This window comes from Protomyctophum parallelum (genome assembly GCF_964188405.1).
Source record: "Protomyctophum parallelum genome assembly, chromosome: 11".
Classification (NCBI taxonomy): domain Eukaryota; kingdom Metazoa; phylum Chordata; class Actinopteri; order Myctophiformes; family Myctophidae; genus Protomyctophum; species Protomyctophum parallelum.
The window spans coordinates 16,225,844-16,249,419 of record NC_139707.1 but is presented as its reverse complement, the minus strand read 5'-3'; the positions used below and the strand labels follow the sequence as shown (position 1 = coordinate 16,249,419).

The 23,576-nt window shown below is 41.4% G+C and overlaps 1 protein-coding gene across 9 annotated transcripts in view; it reads left to right on the top strand.

Moving 5' to 3' along the window:
- The window catches only part of clasp1a (cytoplasmic linker associated protein 1a), a 77,378-nt gene that overhangs the window by 3,187 nt on the left and 50,615 nt on the right, over positions 1 to 23,576 (top strand). For all 9 annotated transcript variants that reach the window (XM_083777020.1, XM_083777028.1, XM_083777027.1 and 6 more), the window contains exons 2-7: positions 554 to 1,234; positions 18,046 to 18,124; positions 18,750 to 18,853; positions 19,577 to 19,668; positions 21,533 to 21,608; positions 23,194 to 23,291. In XM_083777020.1, the coding sequence (XP_083633146.1) occupies positions 1,040 to 1,234; positions 18,046 to 18,124; positions 18,750 to 18,853; positions 19,577 to 19,668; positions 21,533 to 21,608; positions 23,194 to 23,291 (644 nt within the window). In that variant the 5' untranslated portion in view covers positions 554 to 1,039. The remainder of the gene's footprint in view (positions 1 to 553; positions 1,235 to 18,045; positions 18,125 to 18,749; positions 18,854 to 19,576; positions 19,669 to 21,532; positions 21,609 to 23,193; positions 23,292 to 23,576) is intronic.

The following is a 23,576-nucleotide window of genomic DNA, read 5'->3' as shown; positions in this document are numbered from 1 at the left end:
CGCATAGACAGACATTATGCTGTCTTTGCGCATTAGCCAGTAGTACCAATTATAATATGATTATAGGTTTAAATTAGGTGATGTCCTTTTAAGTGATTTAATGTACTGTAGTCCTCTTCTGTGACCATGTCAGAGTGTTGTGTGACTCACTTGGGCCCCTGACCTACTGGTTGAGAAACGCATACAGCAGCAGTGGTGGTGTTCGCCTCGGGGTTGGAGAGGTACCTGATCAGACAGAAAGCTGCTGCTTGTTTGAAGGGAACGAGTGTTAAACATGTGACACACAACCGTTCCAAGATGCCCAAATAAACACTACAGGGTTGTCCTAGGCTCGTGGTTTATCTGCATGGAGTCACCCCCTCCACCTACATGCTCACACACACTGCAGTAATTCAATTCAATCTAAAATTTTCTCTTTGAAAACATACGTTTACATTGCCAAGCGAAAAGTGTCTCTGAGCTCAATGTATGACGTGAAAAATGTAAGGGTAAGAGTGGACTTGATGAAGAGCGACTCTGGTGGTCCTCTGGCTCTTGTGTTGTGTCTCCGCAGGGCTCTCCAGGGCAGCAGACAAGCAGAGCTAACATGGGTGATTACTAATCGTGGAGACGTCTCCCTCCTCCCATCTCCGCGGCGGCGGCGTTTGTTGTTGTGACGCCAGACCTTAGCTGACCTCCCGTCTGCCTCTCCAGCGGGCTTGGCTTTGAACTCCTCTCGAAGGAGGTAGAGGAAAGTGGGCGTGGGAGAAGCCACACCTCCCAGCTGCCGACCAGACACGCATAGCTGCCATTCCCTCCCTCCCCTCCGCCCGACTCCATCCCTCTGCCAACCCTCCATCCTGTGCAGCGCACGGCTGCTGACCGTCCGACCAACCAACCAACCAACCAACCACACGCGCACACAGGGTGGCCAACCCTCAGGAGTATAAATACCACATCTCGTCTTTGTGCGTCCCCTCCGAGGGGGGGTTGAGTCTTGTTGAACCGTTGTCTCGGGCCGGTCAGACTGAGGTGGGCGGTCTAGACTCTGGAGGTCCACATGGCGTCCAACATGGAGAGCTGCCTGGCGCTGGTCCTGCAGAAAGACGTGGGCCGCCGCCTGCAGGTCGGGCAGGAGATCATCGACTACATCTCCGACAAGGAGAAGTCCTACGACCTGGAGCACGACCAGACGTCACTGGACAACATGGTGGACGCCATCGCCACCACCTGGGTCAACTCCAGCCACTTCAAGGTATGCACTGCACACACGCACCTGTGAGTAGTAGTTTGTGTGGTGAGAGTGTATTTCAGAGAGTGAAATCGTGTATTTCAGAGAGTGAAATCGTGTGTGTGTGTGGAGCTGTGTCTGATACTGTCAGTTTGGTAATTCTTAGTTTCTGAACTTCTGACAGTTCTATCACAATCATTACACAATCACATTATCGTAAGTATTTGAGCATGTCTTCAGAATGAATCATTTAGATAATTCTGGTATAGAAGTCCTTTTGCACACCTACGGAGGGACAGGTACATAGTAGAAGAAGAGGGGAGTGCTGCATGCTGTCTTCATTTACAAAACCTTTATTGATACGTTTTGGTCACTCTGACCTTTATCAGGCATACTGATACAGATTCATCCCTACAAAACATTGGACTTGTCGTTGTCCACACTCTTTTAACCACGTTCAACCTTTCTGGTCATTTAGGTAAAAAAATATATTTTTTAAATTAAAATTGTATCTGAAGCTCTAAAATATCACTGCATACCAGACAGACATTTGAGTTCTCCTGCTTACAGAGTCTTACTATATGACCATGCCTTCATGTATCATAATGCATAGCATGCAAGCCTCTGAGTGGAGACTACACATCCAAAAACAGTTAGTTTCAAAAACTGGGAGACACTGTAGGAATGACAGACAGTAGGAAAGCTTAACCTTAGAGGGAGACAGTGTAGGAGAGACGGATGAAATGCAAGTTGAGAGTGGAGACTGGAGACGGTATTAGGGCAGATAGTAGGGAAGCTGAGAGGGACACCGTGTACTAAATGGTGCATAGAGACAGACAGTAGGAAAGCTGTGATCGAGACAGTGGGAGCGACAGACGGTAGGAAAGCTGAGAGGAAGACCGTGTAGGAGAGACATCCAGTCAGTCAGACAGACAGACAGACAGCTGAGAGGGAGACTGTGTAGGAGTGACAGACTGTAGGAAAGCTGAGTGGGAGCCAGTGTAGGAGAGACACAGGAGAGGATGCTCTGTCAGGCTTTGATATAGTGTGCAACAGGAATACATGATGTGTATCTGGAGATGATGTCATTGACTGAATGCTCTACTACTCCTCCAGTATTGACCTTTTATTTGACTAAAACACAAGCATGTTTATTCAGAGAGAATGCAGAAACCAGACATGGAATGTGGAGTGAATTGACTCTTGCTGTTAACAGGTATTCCAAAATCCATGTTTTCTGAATCTCTCTTTTATGGCAGGACAGAAATGGACTTAAAATGCTATGTTTCCAGAGGAAATGTGATATGATATGGCTGCAACTATCAATTATCTTCAGAGAAGGAGGCACTGGAGCAGCTCAGACAATTTAGGCCCTTACTTTATTAACAGGGTACAGGTAAAAAGCGACCTGTATCCTGTTAATAAAGTAAGGGCCTAAACCATAAAGGCTCCAGTGCCTCCTTCTCTCATGATACCTGTCCTGCTTCTGAGATGCACCAGACTGGCCTGCCATAGGCTAGAGGCGCTGTTGGAACTCCCTTCTGTATCAATTATCTTCCTAGTACTAGCGATTATTTTAGTAATTCGTTTTTCAATTAATTAAATTAATCAATTGATATTAATTCATAATCGAGCAGTGTTTTATTATTTTGTTATATACAGTATCTAAATCAATTATTCTGAAAAAACACTTAAGCACTATTTTCTATTTTGTTGTAAAAGAGTGTCAAAAATAATTGAAAATAGTTGGTATACAAGGCAAGCTTGAAAATATTTTATTAAAAACAAAAATATTGTTTATAATTGATTATTTTTGATAAACTGTTGCACCTCTATTATATTATATTATATTACAGGGTTCAGCAAGGTTATTGCTTGACTGTGATTTCAAGCTCTGGTTCATAAGATCCATTAGAAGGTCTGTGAACAGGATGTTCTCTTTGGGGATTTAAATGCTTGTAACTGCTTCTAAACACTGCTGCAACTGAATTATGTCAAGCTATACAATTACATAAAAAACTTTTTGTTAGATTTTGACTGTTGCATTGTTCAGACATATAATAGTGTTTCACTCTTATTGTGTGGAATACAATCTTTGTGTCCTGCCTGTTGGCTTGTGAAACAACCACAGCCTTATCGTTTGACTGGCCTACATTCCCACCTTACTCGGCTGAGCTGTGTTTTGGAATTTGATCCAGGACCAACACTGGATCCAGGCTTTATTTGATGTCATGTTTGGATTTGCTGCTTTGGTTTTCATGTCTGAACATTTCACAGACAGGTTTGTTCTCTGACGCAGAGAAGATTTGTTCAATGTAAAAGCAGGGGTGTCAAATTCATTTTAGGCCACCGGCCGGACTGCAAAATTAGATTCAATACGGTCCGGACGACCTGCCTTTGTGTCTCTCTGCTGTAACTACAAAATGTTTACATTTTATTTATTTATGAATTTCTTATGAAGAGGATTGGCAGAGCAAGCTTTAGCCCTACATTTATGATTGGTATTAACTTAGTCATACTGTAGGCAGTAAAAGCTATGGTAAGAGCTTAGTTAAAACTATGCTATTTTGGCTGTTTTATTAGCCCCACTCTTTTCCTTTAATAAACCATTTGAAATCAAAACATTAGAACAAATTAAACAAATTGTACATGTAGGCTACGCAGTTGCAAAATATTTATCAAGATAAACATTTGAAGCACACATCTCCCTCCCAGCACAGTTCTCATACACAGCTCATGTCGAGTGCAATTGGTCATGACCAGTGTTGCCATGTCTTTTTTTGATTGATTGAAATATTTATTAACAGTTTGTATAATTTACAGTACATTTTAAGCACAAACTCAATACAAAGACTGTTAACTGTGAGTGGACGACCCAATTAAGCATTACACTTGTTTACAACAGGGTCCACATTGTTCAATTCATCAAAACATTTAGAGACATACAAATAGACACTTCTATGTAGCTAAAGAACAGAACAGGAATTCATCATATAGGAAGCAAAAAGGGAAAAGATACATATACAGTGAGGGGAAATGGGGCGGGGGGGGGATTCAGATTTTTACAGAGGCCAGTTTCGAATTGCAGCCATCCGTAGGTGCCCTTTGAGAGCGGTCTTTGGGCTTGTTTCTCTGTAATGTCGCTTGTAAATATTAGTAGTTGCAGGTTGCAGTTTTTTGGGTTTGTTTCCAAAAGTTGTTTAAACCTGTGTGGTTCTACAACCTTTTCATGTCAAGGACCCCAAATGTTATCTATTTGTCTGCGAATCCCCACGTAAACATATTTTGCTTGTTTCTGTCTCAAAATCTGGCAAGTAAACGGACCACCAATCGTTCATGGATTCATCGTCTGCCATTTATTGTGGACAAACACGAAGCCGTCATCAGTGTCAAACTGATTACGTGCATTATGGAGATTGTCTGCCTGCGTTGACGCCAGACGGCAAGCAACAACAAAACTATTCTGAAACTCCCTTTTACCAGCCTCACTTCTTCTTCTACCTTTCCATGTAATTATGTCCATGAGATACACATCCAGAATAGCTTTGTGAGATTTATAAGCTGGCCTTGTCGAGGTCCTGGACAGACTGGGGGTTGTCGAGTGTTACACACAGACAGTCACAGTGGTGAACTAGGTGGGGGCCTCGTTTAGATCCTTGGGTTATTCTGATCAATGAGGCATGTAAGGTTTAACTGGTTACTGTAAGTACACACAAGTACCTGCGGTGAGAGAGTGTGGTCTGTTACGTATGTATCTGCTGTACAGACGCATAAGGTTTATTTTGTCCTTCCTAAAATCATACAACAGGTGCCTTATGTGCCGTGGCCCATGGGTCGCCAGTCTGATACCTCTGATGCAAAGAAACCAAGTACAAACTTATTGTTACATTGAACTTATCAAAAATGCATTTGTGTGTATAGTGTGCGATATAATAGTTGTAGTTAATACACTACTTAAACCCTATATGCAGGTACTTGAACAGAGTCCCTATGGCCCCCTCCTTTTATCCCTCAACACCAAATCTCTTCTGTGGCTGTAATACTAGTACACATTTTTTTAAGTGGTGCAAACCACTACATCCAGCTTACAATGTCCGTGTGCCTGTTTGTGTGTGTGTGTGTACCCATGAGCATGAGTGGTGTGCGCATGCGTGACATTGGAACGAGAGAAGTATGTGACATGGCTGCCACCTGCTGGACGCAAACGATACAGAGAAGAAATTGGAATGATACAAATTGGAACGATACAGAGAACCAATAGATGGGAGTTGCACCACTTGGTTCACACTGGTGTGATTTTTACTCCACACTAGGTTTCCAGTGGTCAATATTGACTAAAATAACCTGTTAGATATGCATTAACATGTTTAATAATATAACGTGGATTAGCGTAACACACTCTCTGTACACGCTGATGACTGTTGCCTCTGTATATGTCATCTGCTCTGCATACCTTCTCTGTTTAGACGGCAAACATGAACCCGTTCTGCAGCCATACTGGCTGCAAGTTGACACGTCAGTCACCACAGTAGCTACTAGCTAGGCTATTTGATAGTTTCAAAATGGAAAATATGTTTATTAAACATTTAATTTTAACTACACACATTTAGAGGGGGGAGGCACACCAAATACATAAAGGTTTTTTTTTAGAACTGCTGGAGTAGAGGCATAAGGCTTGGTTGAAATGTAAATTAATGCAAATTCATCAGTCAGTAGTTTGAGCTTCAACAGTAACATCCAGCTAGCAGAGCCATTTACGTTTTCCATCACAACAGAACTGAATGTCCTCACTGTCATCCCTACTGTGTCCTCTGGCCTCAATACAGTTTGGTAGTGTGTTCTGTTGCACTGTGGTGTAATGCATTCACTGTGTTTAACAATTTGAACCCCATTTACTTCATTGAAGGACAGACAAGACAGCGAGAATAGCCGAACTATTATGCAATTTCCTGCAAAAAATATTCAAATATAATATAAATGAATAACAATTAATAATATACCGGTAATTTGCCAGGGTTAATTTTTACTCTCTCTCTCTCTCTCTCTCTCTCTCCCTCTTTATCGCTCCATGTGTTGTTATCTCGTGTCATGGTAGCGCTGTCTAAAAAGCAGAGCTGCTACTGAGTGTCAGTACTTAACCAATCTGAGAATCCCATCAGTAAATTTCGAGGAAACAGTTGACGTGAGTCAACAGTCTGTCTTGAGAGACTAGTACTTAACAAACAGAAATGCTCAAACAAACCTACTATATATTATTCACTCGAGCTCAATACAATACATGAACTCATGCATACATTATACAATACATAATGATATGATACATTATGATACTGATCTGTATCCTTATATGATACACATGGGAAAGTGAATTTAGCTGTTAGAAAAAAACTGAATGCACGGCCACTTAAAAGCATTTCCTATACCAATGCCGTCTGATATAGAGGAACAAAAGGCAGTGACCATGTATAGACCCCAGGGTGACACTTGTCAACAGTGGTTAAAATATGGACAGGGATGGCCATCTTTTCATAGGGGTGACGTGATGGTGTATTCCATCACCTTGCTCATGTACCATGGAGGAAGGTTTAGAATTACACTCTGTGTGTGCGTGAGCTTGTGCGCATGCATGCATACAAAACAGTCCAGATAAGATACTGTGCCTGTGGAAATGCTTGCGGCTGCACAAATTGTCTTGCATGCGTCGGTATAAAAGACTAAGTAAATTACGCTTTGGTAGAGGTTTGGTTTTGTAGTTCGTTTCAATATTTACTAAAACAACCTGTTGAATTTGCAGTAACATGTGTGAGCTTGTGCGCGTGCATGCATACAAAACAGCAAGATACTGCGGCTGTGGAAATGCTTGGGGAATCACTGTGACCAGTGCCAGCAGAATATGCCTCATGTCGCCAGAATGAACATGCCTTAAATCAATAAATAAACTCGTTTTTTTTTTTTATGTGATTTTCTTTTTTTTTCATATTAATACAGTTTGAATGTTGAAGAAGGTTTTCATTCAAACAGATTGTTCATTTGGGCAAATGAAATGTATACATTTATACGTCAAAGTGGGCTTGTTTTTTAACAAGTTTCTGGAGGCAGAAGAGCGCAGTTCCGAGATTTGCATGTTGGTTACGATTGGTCCTGTAATCTCTTTGTCCTCAGGTTTCACGCTCTGATCACCGCCCATTAGCGTGCTTGTGTTTGTAAACACAGAAGTATTCTGGGCATTTGGGTTAGACTTTACAGAAAATAAACAAAACCACGTATAGCTACTCGCTGAAATACACTTCCCAGCTTGGAGTCTTTCACCAACAAACAACAGGCTAGAAGCTAGCTAGCCTAGTTAGCCGTTTGTGTCGTGTGTTAAAGAGCTAAGAGATCACACGTCTTTTCTTTTAATCACAACTCGCTCATTTCTTGCTCATTTAAAAAAAGGTTATATACTATGTAAACTATGAAATGCAGGCTTTCATTTGGTATATAGAACGTTTGTGTAGGCCGTCTCTAAGAAACGGTATCAATTGAAAAGGAAATGTCGGAAAAGCGCTTAATTTTTTTCCTCGCGCACCCAGCAAAGAGCTACGTCTTTTCAAATACGGCCGTTAGTACTGTTAATTCAACATCCGGTGAGGGGAGGATACGGATCGTGTATGTATTGTGTATATAAATCAGGGCATACAGTGGGTGGGCTTTAGACCGGATGTAAGCCTTGCACACTAAATAGACACCCGATGTAGTATGAATCCACCCATCGAATGCACAGGAATTACTATAAATGAAACCAGGCATTGTGACTGCATGTGGACAGATCTGTTTATTAAAATAGCAAATCTACAAGCGCACAACATCATAGCCTGATGCGTCGATTTTATTTATTTAAAATACTGGGTCAATTGTCTGACTTTGATTGCTTAAAGTAGACCTGCATAAAATGTCTATTGTCTTGCATGCGTCGGTACAAAAGACTACCGGTAACTAAATTGGTAGAGGTTAGTTTTGTAGTTCATTACCTTGCAATAACTCCAGATAGTTGTGAGATATCTTCAACAGTTGCTCCACTGATTACCATTTCACTGTGAAACGGCTCTCAAAGTCAAAGTCACTCTTTTAGCACATAAACGAACACACAGAAAGATTGACAACATTACAAAACCTGAGACAGCACCTTTTTTTTTTGTAATAAAATATTACACTTTAGAATTAGAAAGAAGATCCGGATTTAAAAATGCAAGTTTAATTAAAAAAATATATTGGGTTTTACATTATTATACATTTGAGAATCTGCTTTGTTAACACTTAAATTCAGTCCTCTTCAGTTCCCTTATAAAAGACTGAATTTAAGTGTCATTTTGCAAGATCAGCACACACACACACACACACACACACACACACACACACACACACACACACACACACACACACACACACACACACACACACACCAATGTCCCTGGGCTAGAAAGCCTCTAAAAACAGTCCACAACACATTGAGATTGTTGTCTGTTGTCTTGAATATCGTCAGTGTTACTGGCTTAAGTGTTCTCCTAGGAACAAATAAAGATTTGAAAAGTACAGGTCATCTCATCTTATCCTCCATCCTTTGTCTTATGTATATTTGTTATCATGGACTGGAATGTTTGCTGCTTAGCCCTATACACGTCCTTGTATGACAAACAGCGAAAATAGCAGATCTAAAGCATCACAGCGTGTCACAATTCAATACTAACGAGCACTGTTGGACACAGATGCCCTACATTTCTGCATGAACATTTCTGCATGAATCTCAGCATATGGGCTGTTTTGTCGGCCTTTTTCTAGCCCAGGGACATTCACCAGCAGACACCTGTGGCGTGGTTATAATTATGGTCTCATCCAGTTGCTGTGGTGCCCACGCCCACTCTGGCCTGAAGTTCCTGTCACTGCTGTATCCCATAATCCCTTGTGACATCATGCCTGTCTTTACGGTGTGGCTCTCTCTGCAGAGGGTCTGACTGTGTGTCAGTCTTTGTGTTTTTTTTTTTTTTGTTAATGAATGGTGCAACCACTCCTATAGACAGCTATGTGTGTGGCTGCGTCCCTGTGTCCGAGCACGGAAATTGCGTTATAGCGTTTGTTCACCACCAAGTGTCACTGTTGCACAGCCTAACACACATACACAGACACACACAGGCAAGGGAGGAGGGCTTGCAGTACAGTACAGTACAGTACAGTAGTACAGTACCACTCACTTCAGACGGGTCTGATTTTTCTACACAAATTATTATATACAGTTAATCTTTTGCACATTTTACACGTTTTGAAATATTTAACTTTCATTTTCGCCTTGCCCAAATCATTAGATGACTGATTATGTCATAGATTTCACATTAGAGCCACGTGGATCCTGAGTCTCCAGATCCATATGTTTAGATCTTGCTACTCTTTAATGTTAATGCTGCTGTTCATACAGCTCTCATACAGTTTCAATTTGTTTTGCTTGAACAGAAATGGTAAGAATTTCAATTGTATTTAGATAAATTGCAGTAGTGAACGGACATTTAAGCATGCAGAGCTATCCAGTATAACCACAGTCTTATTTTTCTTTTATTGAGAGTAACTGGTGGAGACAGACAGGAAACGAGGAGAGAGACGGCATTAGGAGCCCGGGTATAACCGCAGTCTTCTACTGTTGTACTGGGTCTGGGATCTCAGCTGACCATTACAACCACAGGCTTCTTGCGTTGATCACTTACATTTGTAATAGGGATGGTAAACGGTTTGAACAAAAAACTAAATACTGTTTAGGACTAATTATATAGGTGAAAGTTAAATGAACTAATACAAAATATGATGTATACAAAACTGTATAGTTACGTGATTGTTACGTGACTGTTCTATAAACCTGTCACGTTTCAGTTGTCTTTTAAAATAAATAAAAGGCTTTGCTCTGAACCCATAGCTGATAAAGAGCAGCCAGCAATATAATGTTGTCTAAATATGGTGTCACTTTGCGGTGTGTGGTGTGTGTGTGTGTGTGTGAGTGTGTGAGTGTGTGAGTGTGTGAGAGAGAGCGAGAGATAAGGCAAGGCTCAGGTAGGACTTTACCCTGGCAGACACACACCATGTTCAACATTAGTTCGCACACACTTCTGCTCTTTGTGTGTGTGAGCAACAGAGATTTATTCACTGCCTGTACAGCTGAAAGTAAGCATTGAATCCACAGAGAAGCCATTTTCTATCGGCAGTGCAAACATGCACCAGTGTGCATTTGTAATTTCAATCTGATTGCTTTCTTGTTATTTGCAAATTCAGAGTCTTTGTTACATTACATTACAGTTGTGGAAAGTGTATATTTACTACACTTGATCACAATTTTTATGTACTTTTACATTACATTAGTATTAGGTATGTTAAACTAGATATCTAATAATAATAAAATGAATAGTAACTTGAATTTATATAACTCCTTTTCAAAAACCCAAGGACGCTTTACAATTAAAAGACTATTTGCCAAAAGCCTGAGTAAACAAGTGTCTCTTCAGTCTGGGGGGGGGGTCCCCATTTCAAATATGATTGTTTTGGGGGTTCACAGCCTGAAATGTTTGGGAATCCTTTTCTTACACGATAATAGGGCTGTCCCCGACTAAGGATTTGTATAGTCGACTGATAGATGAATAAATTAGCTGTTAGTCGACTAATAGTCGACTAAGCAAAAAAAAAAAAAAAAAAAAAAAAAATTATTATTATTATTATTTTTTTTGCCCCAATTTTTTTTTTATATAAAAATACAATATTTACAAAAATATACAAAAATATTGTATTATTCCACTAGGTCTGTGGGGGACATAAACACATTTGAACATTCTGACTGTTCAAATCTTTCTTTTTAACAACTGAGAGGCTTGTCATTAGCCAGATTGAGCACAGCAGGTGAGATTGAGATTCTGGAGTCTATCAGGCCAGCACACTGTGCGATTCAAGTCACAGGCAGTGGCACATTGCCACACAGGCAGACACACTCCAGATGCACATTGGAGATTTGAACAGTCAGAATGTTCAAATGTGTTTATGTCCCCCACAGACCTAGTGGAATAATACAATATTTTTGTATATGTTTGTAAATATTGTATTTTTATATACATTTTTTGGGGCAAAAAAAAAAAAAAAAAAAAAAAAAACATTTTTTTTTTTTTTTTTTTTTTTTTTTTAGTCGACTATGAGGTGGTCAGTCGACTGAGACCCGTTCCGATCGATTAGTCGACTATTCGACTAATCGAGGTCAGCCCTACACGATAACCACTGAAATAAGAAATTGGAAAGTAGTGGGGTTGGTATTACAATATAGTCTACAATTACATGGTGCTGTTCCTATGATGGCATGTCTGAGCAGTAGTATTGAGAAGCTGAAAAGCTGCATGGGGCTAACTAGTGTAGCAGAGTAGCTCAGAACCTCAGCCTGAAGCCCACAGGCCTAATATCTAAGATGATTCCCTCCTGGTTTAAGAAGTGATATAGTTGTCTCCACCAGGCCGAAGGCATGTGGGGAGAGTATGTTTTGCACTCCGTCCGTCCGTTTGTGTGTCCGTGTGTCCGTGAACAGCTAATCTCGGCCACCGTTAACCCGGTCGATGCCATATTTTGCACACACACTCCCTGGATGCCAACCATGAACCTCTGCCCCAAACTTTCCAGAACGGCCTGTTATAGCGCCACCAGGAGGCCGCTTTGTGCAAAACAAGTTTTTCGATGCCATATTTCGCACACACACTCCCTGGATGCCAACCATGAACCTCTGCCCCAAACTTTCCAGAACGGCCTGTTATAGCGCCACCAGGAGGCCGCTTTGTGCAAAACAAGTTTTTGCACAGTACACCTACAGATTTTGTCCAAACATCACGCAAATTGGTACACAGTCTCTCTAGAGCCATTCAACGAAACGGGTCTTTCAGATTTATCAGACTCCATCCTGATTGGTTAAGATTGGCTTCCAAAGTTCACAGGAGTGCTCAGTTTCAAACAAAATGCTGCAAATCATGAACACATCGCGTGATTTCCGTGAAATTGTGCACCCACATTCCCACTAGGCCGAGGACGAAATGCCACATGAACAATTTCAACTCAGCCTCAAGGTGGCGCTATAACTGGCCGAAAAGTGTTTTTACCTCTAACTGCACGGATCTGTGGATAACCTGGTGGAGACCTGTGCCCGGAAGGGCACTTTTTCTAGTTGTTTCTTGTTTGCCCCACGCGGAAATTCAGGCTAGAATTGCGGGTGCTGCACAGTACACACTATAGCCAGAAGTTAGCACAGTGTAGATGTACTGGAGTCTGCTGAGAGTCAGAGGGGAGGGGAGACAGTGTAACACACTGCATACTGTAGTCTTCTGAGTGACAGAGGGGAGGATAGACAGTGTAACACACACTGCATACTGTAGTCTGCTGAGTGACAGAGGAGAGGAGAGACAGTGTAACCAGGAAGCTTAAGTATTGAACAGCTCATCTCTTGGCTGCATGCCAGATACACTCTCACTTTCTCTGCTCTTTCTCTCTGCCTCTCTCTCTCTCTCTCTCTCTCTCTCTCTCTCTCTCTTGCTGAACAAGCTCTACTGTTGCCTACCAATGGGCAATAGGGGGAGTGTTGTGCTCAGTGGTGGGCGATGACGAACTGCTCTTCACTTTTTGATCTTTTCTTTAAAGGATGGTGTTCCTGTGAATTCCTTTTTATTTTAGTGATAAATAAGACTGGCATGTAGTTAAGATCCTGTTTTGACCTGTATTACTCGGCAGTGCGAAATAAAGGACCTTTTAAAATCAAATATCTCTCTCTCTATTGGACAAAACCTCTTAACTCCATTGGACCCTCGAACTGTTTGCTAGAACAGCTAACTCCACCACCTCTCACCTTCTCATGGAAGTAATTGACAATATCTAAAGTCACAACACCAACTTTGATGAGGCAGTATTGCATCAAAATATATGGTTTTCTTTTCATTACCTGAAAAATTAACATTTTGGAGTTATGAGGTTTCCTCCGGACACCAACGATAGGATATGATATTCTGTACATTTTTAACTGGTTATTGTGATTATACATAGTGTGTGTGTGTGTGGAGTGGAGTGTGTACATGCTTGCGTGCGTATGTTTGTGTATAATCCGATCCTTTATGTAATAAAGAGGGATCAAAGGGACTTTTCAGTTTTTTGCTGAGTTAAGATAGTGGCTCCTGCTGTCAGCTTCATTCACATGATTCATATATGTAAAATATACTTACATAGTATGTAATACATACTAATATGCTATTTCCCCTCCTGTGTGTACTGTATGCTTAACTCATCTTGAATGTTTTGTATTAATTTGTACTAGTAAGGGATCACTCATAAGGATCACTTTATGATTATCGTGTGTGTGCGCACGTGTGAGAGAGAAAGCAGCATATCAGTTAACATCCCAGCTGTTATGTAAAGTGCTGGGAGGTAATTAGCAAAACACTAGGATTGTAGTGATAATTGATAATATAACATTATGAAAAAGTCATACTATTATAGTATACTACATTAGTAGTTTAAACATGCTCTTGGCCCACCCATCTGAACACACGGGAGTGTCCAAAGTGCGGACTGCGGGTCAAATGCAGTCCAGAGACGAATTGTATACAGCCTGCGGCTTCATATGTTATATGTTAGGAGGTGTTTAATTTTTTTCTAATATGGCCCCCTTTGAAAAAAGGTTAGACATCCCTGACTTAACCCAATCGGCTGCCGCGTTAAGTGGTCAGATGGGTGCGAATGCCGTGAATGCTTTCAAGATTTTCAAGTGGGTCCCGATGCAGAAGAGAGGTTGAGAACCACTAGTTTATGGGTTCTAATTATCTCATACAATGTAATAGTGGCCCTTGGCTGTGACTTTATGGGTGTTAATTAAAGGGTCCCTTTCTCTCGGTTAACAGAGCCCTGGGTCAGTGAATCCTCCCCCTCCTGAATGGCACACAGACACACACACACACACACACACACACACACACACACATTGTAGCAAAAGGGATACTAAATACACATGCACTCTGAAGCTCACATGCACTAATGCACTCCAACTCACACAAGTTACAGACTGTGAGTAGTTATAACGGCCTTATAAATCAAAGCAGCTTTGAATTCTTGTTAGACGGACAATTGTTACCAACAGACCAATTGTACCGATATTTAAATCTTCACTAAACATGAGAAAATATTTTCACATTTCACTGACTCCACATTGCTCTGACTCCACTGTTGATATCTGCCCACCTGCTGTTTGTGTTGTGAGCAGTGGCGGAAAACGTCGCAGCGTGCTGTGAGCTTGTAGATCTGCTATTTTCACTAGTTTGGATCCCGAACAAATGTCTCATCTTTTGGGTCTCGAGCTAAAAAGTTTGAGAACCACTGGTTAAAATAACTAAGTTGCAAATGGTAATGTCAGATACACACACACACACACACACACACACGAGGCGTACACACGCACACGTAATTCCGCGTCCCTGGCCTTTATTGGGTTGCGGTCTCTTTCTCTCCTGTGGAATAGTTTTCTCCTGGACAAAGAGGTTGTTTAGTTTACTCCGTTCTCTTCTTAATGCTTGCTTTTGTCGAAGCGCCTTTTCAATCATTTAGTCTACAGTACATTTTAGACGATGACATTTGATACTCTCAATGGCTTCTTTAGCTTCTTTGGCTTCAGTGTTGACTGACACACAGGAAGTGGGCTGCTGTGCTGATCCAGGTGGGCCAGTGGTGGAATGTTCTCGGGTTGACCAGACCTCATCCTTGTTGTTATACAGTCATTCTGTGAACTGTTTATGGTTAGGGTTACAAATACAAACGGAGTCTTTTTTTATTTTGGCCATGTTTGACATAGTGACTTCCTCAACCACTTAAACCCTATACTTAGTTGACCAGTAAAGTCCCTCAGGGCTCTATACTAGACCCCCCTCCTGTGTTTGCTCTACACTAAATAGCATTGCTGGAAAAAATGTAAACTCACAACGGACTGCGTTGACAACTTGACATCCGTTTTGCGATTGTAGATCGGCTATTTTTTTATGTTATTATGTTATGCCACCTAAGGAGGCTAGTGTTCATTGTGTTAAGCAGAGAAGTCACAAAAACGTTAATCAACCAACAAAGTCTGAACGATAAGGTACAGGACAGAAGAAAAAGCTACACTCTAAAATCTGAGTTTGCCTGCCTGCTGTATCATGCTCTGTGAACGCCTTGAAACATCACCAGTGTTGATTTTGACAGCAAATTTGGATTTAGTTTTAGTCATAGTCTTTTGATTATGACACCAAACATAAAAGGACATGTCTTTTAGTTCTACTGCCCTGCGCATTCAGCAGTCTGATGGAGGTAGGTATGAAGCTAGCTGAGTTTTGGGGCTCTGTATTGACGGCCTGAGGGCATTGGTTTGTAGTGGGTGTGAAGGGTGTGTGTGTAAACTGTGTATTGTCCTCAACTATTTGAGAGCCATTCTTTACTGTCCGTTTCTTGTGGATACTGCTGAGTTCCTACTGGTTCCTCCCAACTGCAGCTTGCCACTGATCCTAACAGCCCTGTCTAGAGGATTCCGGTTGAGGGCACGCATCACACCAAACCATGAGGATTATTTAGTTCACGCGTCACACCAAACCATGAGGATTATTTAGTTTTCCTTGGTGAAAAAAGGTAGTTGACGAACATTTTTCATGAAATCAAAACTGAGCGTTTGGTGGTAATCTAATGAATGGCACTATTGGAGGATGATACAGTGTTCTGTCTCACCCCATGTCGTCGTCTCTCTCTCTCTCTCTCTCTCTCTCTCTCTCTCTCTCTCTCTCTCTCTAGTCTTGTTGAATGTACTAGGTAGCATAGTACTCTGTGTTTCTATATTTGATCTATGATATTCAAGTTATTTCAGAATTCCTCTCGGCACCATGTTCTTCAGCTGTTTGAAGTGTGTGTGTGTGTATGTGTGTCAGATCTGTGATCTGACCTGTCTGACTGGTGCTGTGCCAGCATTTGAGAGTCTGTGTGTGTGTGTGTGTGTGTGTGTGTGTGTGTGTGTGTGTGTGTGTGTGTGTGTGTGTGCGCGCTCGCTGCATGTGTTGCACCAGAGTGTGTGTTTGTAGTGTGTGCTTATGGTTGTGTTTGTATTCCACATTGACCTGATGTAACAAACCACTTGCACATAGAACGTGGTGGGTGTGTCTTTTACATAATGTGTATATCGTTGCTGTTTGGTGGAACCCTTACACTGTATGTCCAATCATGTTACCTTTCAGAGTACTTTCAGTTTGTTGGGTTAGTTTAGCTGCTGTGGTGTTAGAATAGATACAACCTGCAGGCAAGGTTCCGTTTTATGGGGCTGTATGTCTTGATGCCGACTAGGGCTGTGACAGTCATGACATTTCACTTACCTTTCAGGAAATGGGAAGAAAAATAGCCTGCGTTCCAATGGATCTAATGTTGTTATTTAGTCAGAAGCTCTGAAAAAAAAAATAGCAGATCTGTAAGCTCATGATGGAGCGTAATTTAGGGAGACCTTTGTTAGTCCTACGGGGGAAATTCTGTTTCAGCTTCACCCAGATTGATGGCTGCACAGGTGGCTATGATGGGACGGTATAAAAAAGATAAAATACTGTATATGCCATATGTTTCTGTGTTGTCTTATACACCGTAGATACAGTAGTGTGTGTGTGTGTGTGTGTGTGTGTGTGTGTGTGTGTGTGTGTGTGTGTGTGTGTATGTGTGTGTGTGGGGACGACGACGACGACAACAACTCTCACCCTATCCTGCATTAGGATTACAGAGAGGAGAGGTCAAACCATCCAGTGCTTAGTACATCTGTTCTGTGTGTGTGTGTGTGTGTGTGCGTGCGTGCGTGCGTGTGTGTGCGTGAGTGTGTACGTGCGTGCGTGCGTGCGTGTGTGTACGTGCGTGTGTGCGTGCGTGCGTGTGTTGTAATTCCCTCTACTGGTCTTACTGGTTTTTAGTCCAGCAGTCTAATCAGGGGATTGTTTACACCTGGTACATCAGGTGATTGGAGCTACTGTAAATAGCCTTACTCTAGCAGTACCATATGACATATTATCTAGTTTCATTCAGCAGATTTCTGAGGGCTTCCATAGATTGCATAACACAAGTCTAATACAAATACTGTACACAGGTGTGATACCATTCAGATAAACCACACTGAACAGCTGAAGAGGACCGGATGAATGTCTGTAGACTCACCACAGGTTGGACTCTAAGGGTTATATTTTCATCCATGCTAAACCCCTTATCCCTAAACTACTTTGCCTTTTTTACTATTTTGAAAAACATTTTTGAATAGTTAAAATAGCCAATCTACAAGCTCACAACGTGTCGATGTAGATTGTCTATTTTAACTATTCAAAAATCTTTTTCAATATAGTAAAAAAGGGCAAAGTAGTTTAGGGATAAGGGCGGGGTTTACCATGGACGAAAATAGAGCCCTAAATGCTTGCCAATACTGTACAATACATGCTTCTTCCAACTTCGGAAGAAATTCAATTTCAGTATTTTGGAATGGAATCAATTTGTAGTTGTATAACCTTCCTCTCTGAAGAAATGTTTAAATGTCGGAAGGAGTGTGTTTTGCCCCTTAAGGATGGCGCTCTGTCCATCCATTCACTTTACTTCCAAATAAGATACCTCATAATGTAATCGGCAGATTGCACGTGTCGCGACCCCTTGGCTTTTCCTCTAGTGCTTTGGAAATGCTGACTTTTTATATATTATATATATTATATATATATAAGTGTACAGTATTTTAATGAACTTTCTGCATGTAATTTAAGGCATTGTATTGTGTTCTCCACCAGGTGGCGCTGCTGGGATTGGAGTTGTTGTCAGCGCTGGTCTCCAGGTTACAGGACCGCTTCAGATCTCAGGTGGGAACAGGTAAGAACAACACAACATTTATGACTCTGGAAAGAATAGATACAGAAATTATGTCAAAAGACTTGTTACTAAACCAGAAATCTGGGCGCCAAATGGAACATTTGCTCGGCCTTAGGCCCTCCTCTTCCAGTGGGGCGCCTATGTTTTCATTCCCACTAACAAGTTATACAGTTCTGAATGCCCCTGCTGACAGATTCAGTAGCGTAGCTTGGAATCTGTTCTTGAGAGATTACTAGACAAGTGCTTCTCAAACTATTCTGGATTCCGGCCCACTTTAACATGTTCTCGGCCCACCAAGCATGTTTATTTTCATAATCAGTCAATCGATTGTAAATAAATTAATGTTATATTATCATTAAAAACTTAGTGTTTTGCCAATTATTTGGGGGCCCATGTGCAATGTCCTCACCCGACCCATAGGTTGAGAACCACTGTACTGAACCCAGGCCAGAAAACAATAGACCATGTGGAGCCCTAAAACCACGGGGAACCCAAAGTAACCTGAAGTAGTGGCATCAGAAAAAGAGTGTAAAATCTTACTTCTGTCTGTCTGTCTGTCTGTCTGTCTGTCTGTCTGTCTGTCTGTGTCTGTGTCTGTGTCTGTGTCTCTCTCTCTCTGTGTCAGTTTTACCCAGCCTCATGGACCGGTTGGGTGATTCCAAAGATCAGGTTCGAGAACAAGACCAAATACTGCTGCTAAAAATCATGGAACAGACTGTTTCGCCACAGGTAACCACACACACACACACACACACACACACACACACACACACACACACACACACACACACACACACACACACACACACTCAACTATGACATGACAATTCCATTCCATTCATATCCATATAAGTAAAATCGCTGTGCTGATTTGTTTATTTTTTCTTATGTTCTCATATGATGATCAAAGATGACAGTGCCCTTTGGTATTTTCAATGGAAAAAATGACTGTGAACCAGGGGGATAGTGGCCCCTAGCTGTAGTGATGCCAGACTTCAGTTCTCCATATAGGATTTAAGTGGTTAAACTCCAAATGTCCGATAAAATATGTGTTCGAGCGGCGCAATTTACATGCAAAGTCAGGTTAGCGACGTGAAACGAAGCGTTCCATCTTCTCTGTATCTTCTCTCATGCTGGCTAACGTATCAAGCTAGCGCTGCCTGGTAACTAAGGTACATGTCAGTGTAGTAGTGCTTATTTATTACAAACCTGGTAGCCCCATTATTGAACACGGATGTTTTGCCATGCAAATATTTTGAGTTTTACTTGAAAAATTCAGGGGGTTCGATGACACCTCTTAGTGTGTACCTGTCCGTATCCTGTAAAAGTTAATCAATAGATTTGAATGTACGATTAATGTTTTTTTGTTGTTTGCTAATCAGTAAGGCCTGATAAGGAAATGCATACACATTGTGTGTGTGTGTGTGTGTGTGTGTGTGTGTGCGTGCGCAGTACATGTGGGACAGGATGCTGGGAGGTTTTAAACATAAGAACAACAGAACCAGAGAAGCACTGTGCCAATGCCTCATCACTACACTCAGCACGTAAGTATCATTCTGTCTGTGTTGTTGAAGTAGCCATGACGTTATTAAAGCTTTCTGACTTTTGCTACAATTGACCACGGCCATCTTGCCATTAAGTAAATGGCAGGGTGGCAACTAGCCACAATTTGCCATTGACAGCCCATACATCCAAACAGAAAAGTCCTATCTGATTGTATTTAACAACGTCAAACTCACCAACATTGCAGCCGTATGAAAAGCTTGAATTATCCTCTTTCTATCTGCAAAGTGTCCGTTTCATAAAAAGCCACTGTAGACATGTTATGAGCTACTTTCTGTCAGGAAATTCCTTGCAGGTGATGATTCTTCTAAGTGTTGGAGTTTGGAAGCACTAGCTTTCAGTATAGCAACCTCCTGCTGCCTCCTACATTATGTGCAAATTCAAAACAGGTGGTATGCACGGCCGTTGAGTGATCTCCAACGAGCACTTCCAAACTCCAACACTTAAATAATTATCTGCAAGGAATTTCTTGACAGAAAGTAGCTCATAACATGTCTACAGTGGATCTTTTTTAAACAAACATTTGCAGATAGAAAGGATAACTAAAGGATGTACTTTTCGTACAGCTGCAATGTTGGTGAGTTTGATGTTTTTTAATACAATCAAATAGGCCTTTTCTGTTTGGATGTATGGGCTAGTCAATGGCAAATTATGGCTAGTTACAACCCTGCCATTGACTTAATAGCAAGATGGCTTAATTTTGCATAGAAACCAGTTCAAAGTAAACACACAAGAAACAAGACAAAACATACGTAGACACAGAAAACACATACAGTAGGCCCTTATTTATGAAACATAGAGTAGGCTACAATGCAACAGAAAAGTGGGTGTACACTACATTCAATTATTGGCATTTATCAATCTGTAACAGTGACCTGTGTCATTGCCCAATGCTCGAATGCCATACCTGAGCCAGTGCAGGTGCTCTCCATGTAGGGCTGGAGAGTACTTTCAGTTTGTTAGGTTAGTTTAGCTGCTGTGGTGTTAGAATAGATAAACCGTTTGTTTTTTTGGGGTGTATGTGTTGATGCTGACAAGGGCTGTGACAATCATGACATTTCAGTTGACTATTAATTGTCGTACAAATAATTGTGATTAAAGGCTTTGTAAATATAAAATTACACAGGAAGACATGACAAATAACTTAAATTTACAAAGAAATTAATAATGACAAAATATGCCATGTATAATAATTTTATACTTAAAAATAAAATTATATATATATATATATATATATATATAGTGGATATAGCCAATCTACAAGCCCATTTGCGCTATTTAAAAAATGTTTTCAAATGGGAACAATCATAATATGCGACAAGATTATCTCAAATTATTGCAATCAGGCGATTATGGATATGTAATAATTGGGACAGGCCTAATGCGGATCTGCTGAATGGTATAGGACACGTGGTCACTGGAAATGTTCATACTGTAACTCAAATTCAGACAGACATTAATCACTCATCAGTTCAATGTGTGCTCACTCACAGTACAGTTTGGAACCTAATGGAGAAACAGAGAGGGGTTCCATGAATAAAAATCATATCAATCTGGGTCCGTGGCCTAATGCATATCAAAATGGGGTCCTTGAAATTGAAATGTTTGAGAATCACTGGAATAGGTGCTTATCATTCAAATAGCCAACTAAACTACCCGAATAGTTTGTATTCACAACTACGGTATGTTATTTTCCATTTCCATACATATTTCTCTTTCCATTAACTGTTTCCATCTCCACTGCTGGACATCCGTTATGTCGTGCTTTTATTTCAAGTCGAATCCAAATCTGAACACTGGTCAGGTCAACACATTTTGATTGGATTATTGTTTCTTTCCATCCAGGTACGGTGCCCACGGTTTAACTCTCAGTAAAATCGTCCCCCACATATGTAACCTCCTGGGGGACCCCACCAGTCAGGTAACCAGCCAAAACAGCACATTTACACATACATTACATGTATATATTTGGTAGTTTAACATGAAATATCGACAGATAATATGGAATATTGGTGAGGCTGATCAGGATAACTATGTAATAGCAGCAGATCTACGTGTTGTGAGCTATAGTAGGTCTGTTGGTCGATTTCTTTTTGCAATGTTCCAAAATTGGCACACCAGGGTTAATGTGGTTAACGTCATCATGTCACCAGCTGTGGGTGCCCGCTGGCCTAGTGGTCCAGGCGCATGCCACATATAGGCTCTGGCCTGACAGCGCGTCGCGTGTTCGAGTCCCGTTCATGACGACCTTTGCTGCATGTCTCTCTCCCCTTCTCTCCTCTCTCTCTCCTGTCAATCTTCACTTGTATCCATCAATAAAGGCAAAAAAGCCTAAAACTAATCTTTCAAAGAATAAAATCATGTCACCAGCTGTAATTAGACATCACATCAGACAGCTGTGTTGCAGTGTCAAAGTGCCTGTTTGCTGTGTCATGGACCACAGATGTTCTCCCCACCAGCAGCTGCAGCAGTCTCCGCACGTGGACACTGAGGACACCCGGTGGCTGCTGCGAGTACTGCAGCTTCAGTACACAGCTCCATCTGCCAGAATTGTATTGGTCAGGATGTTATTGAGACTGAGGATAGGATTGCTGTGTATCACAAGACTTAAACTAGGGGTCCTGGGGTGCTATGCTACTGCTGGTTTTTGTTATGCAGTAGTTCAGTGGTTCTTGACCTTTTCAGGCTGTGACCCCCCCCCCCCCCCCCCCCCCCCAAATAATCAAATTTGAACTGGGGAACGTGGGGAATCCCCTGGTTGAGAACCACTGCAGTACATATACCTAAACATGAAGTTCTACCTGGGAATGCACTTTACCTGCTGGTAGCAGTATTCTGGTGTCCTCAGAAGCACAGTTTACCACTTGAACCCCGGCATCCATATTCTGGGGGGAACATTAGCCAAAAATAGCTGATCTATAGGCGTTGTAGGCTCGTCTGTTTCTGGAAAAGAGATTTGGTGTAGACAGAAAAAAGCAGTCCAAGTACAGAGCCAACTGTTGATATCCACTATTCCAACACACCTAACGACTGTTGGAATAGAACACCTGCTGTAGTATCTAGTCTGTTCTTGTGACCCATGGCAGGAACAAAAAGTGGTGTATATATCTCTACATTATGTTAAAGATCATTGCTATAGTATTTATTCAGTAACACGGGTCTGCTTGTCTCTCCAGCTGTTTAATTAGCATAAAATAAATTTTCCGGTCGGGATTTTCATCCAATCAGGAGAGAGAAATCATACAGAATACAGGATAGTTCTGAAAAAAATCAAGAAGAAGAAAACAAATGGAAATGGAACAGTACAAAATATAAGCTGATAAATAGGTTTTCTCTCCTGGTTGTGTGTTTTAACAAAAACACTTTACATTTAACCAAAAATATCTCTTACAGCACCTTTAAAGCTCCAACCTGTGATGTATTGATTATTATTTTATTTCTTTCATTATTGTATTCATCTGCATGGTGGTGGTGGTGACACTGAGACATTGTGTTGTGTGGTTCAGGTGCGTGACGGAGCTATGGGCTGTTTGGTTGAGATCTACAGACATGTCGGAGAGAGAGTCCGAATGGACCTCAGCAAAAAAGGCCTTCCACAGTCACGGTACGGATACACAAAACCACCCACGCAAGCATGCACTCACGACTATAGAACAGACCTTCAAGTGTTGTGGACCCCTTCTTCTGGGAAAAGGATACATTTCCTATTCTTACTATAACACAAGATTCAACTAGAATGGCGCACTCCTTCTCCTATCTCTGACAGGCTGAGTAGCCTACCCAGGGCGGCGTAAGTCATGGTTTGCACCCATCAGGACCTCGGAGAAGCTACAGGGGGGGAAATAGCGTTTCTATGACATACGGTTCACATTTTTTGAGTGGCGCAACC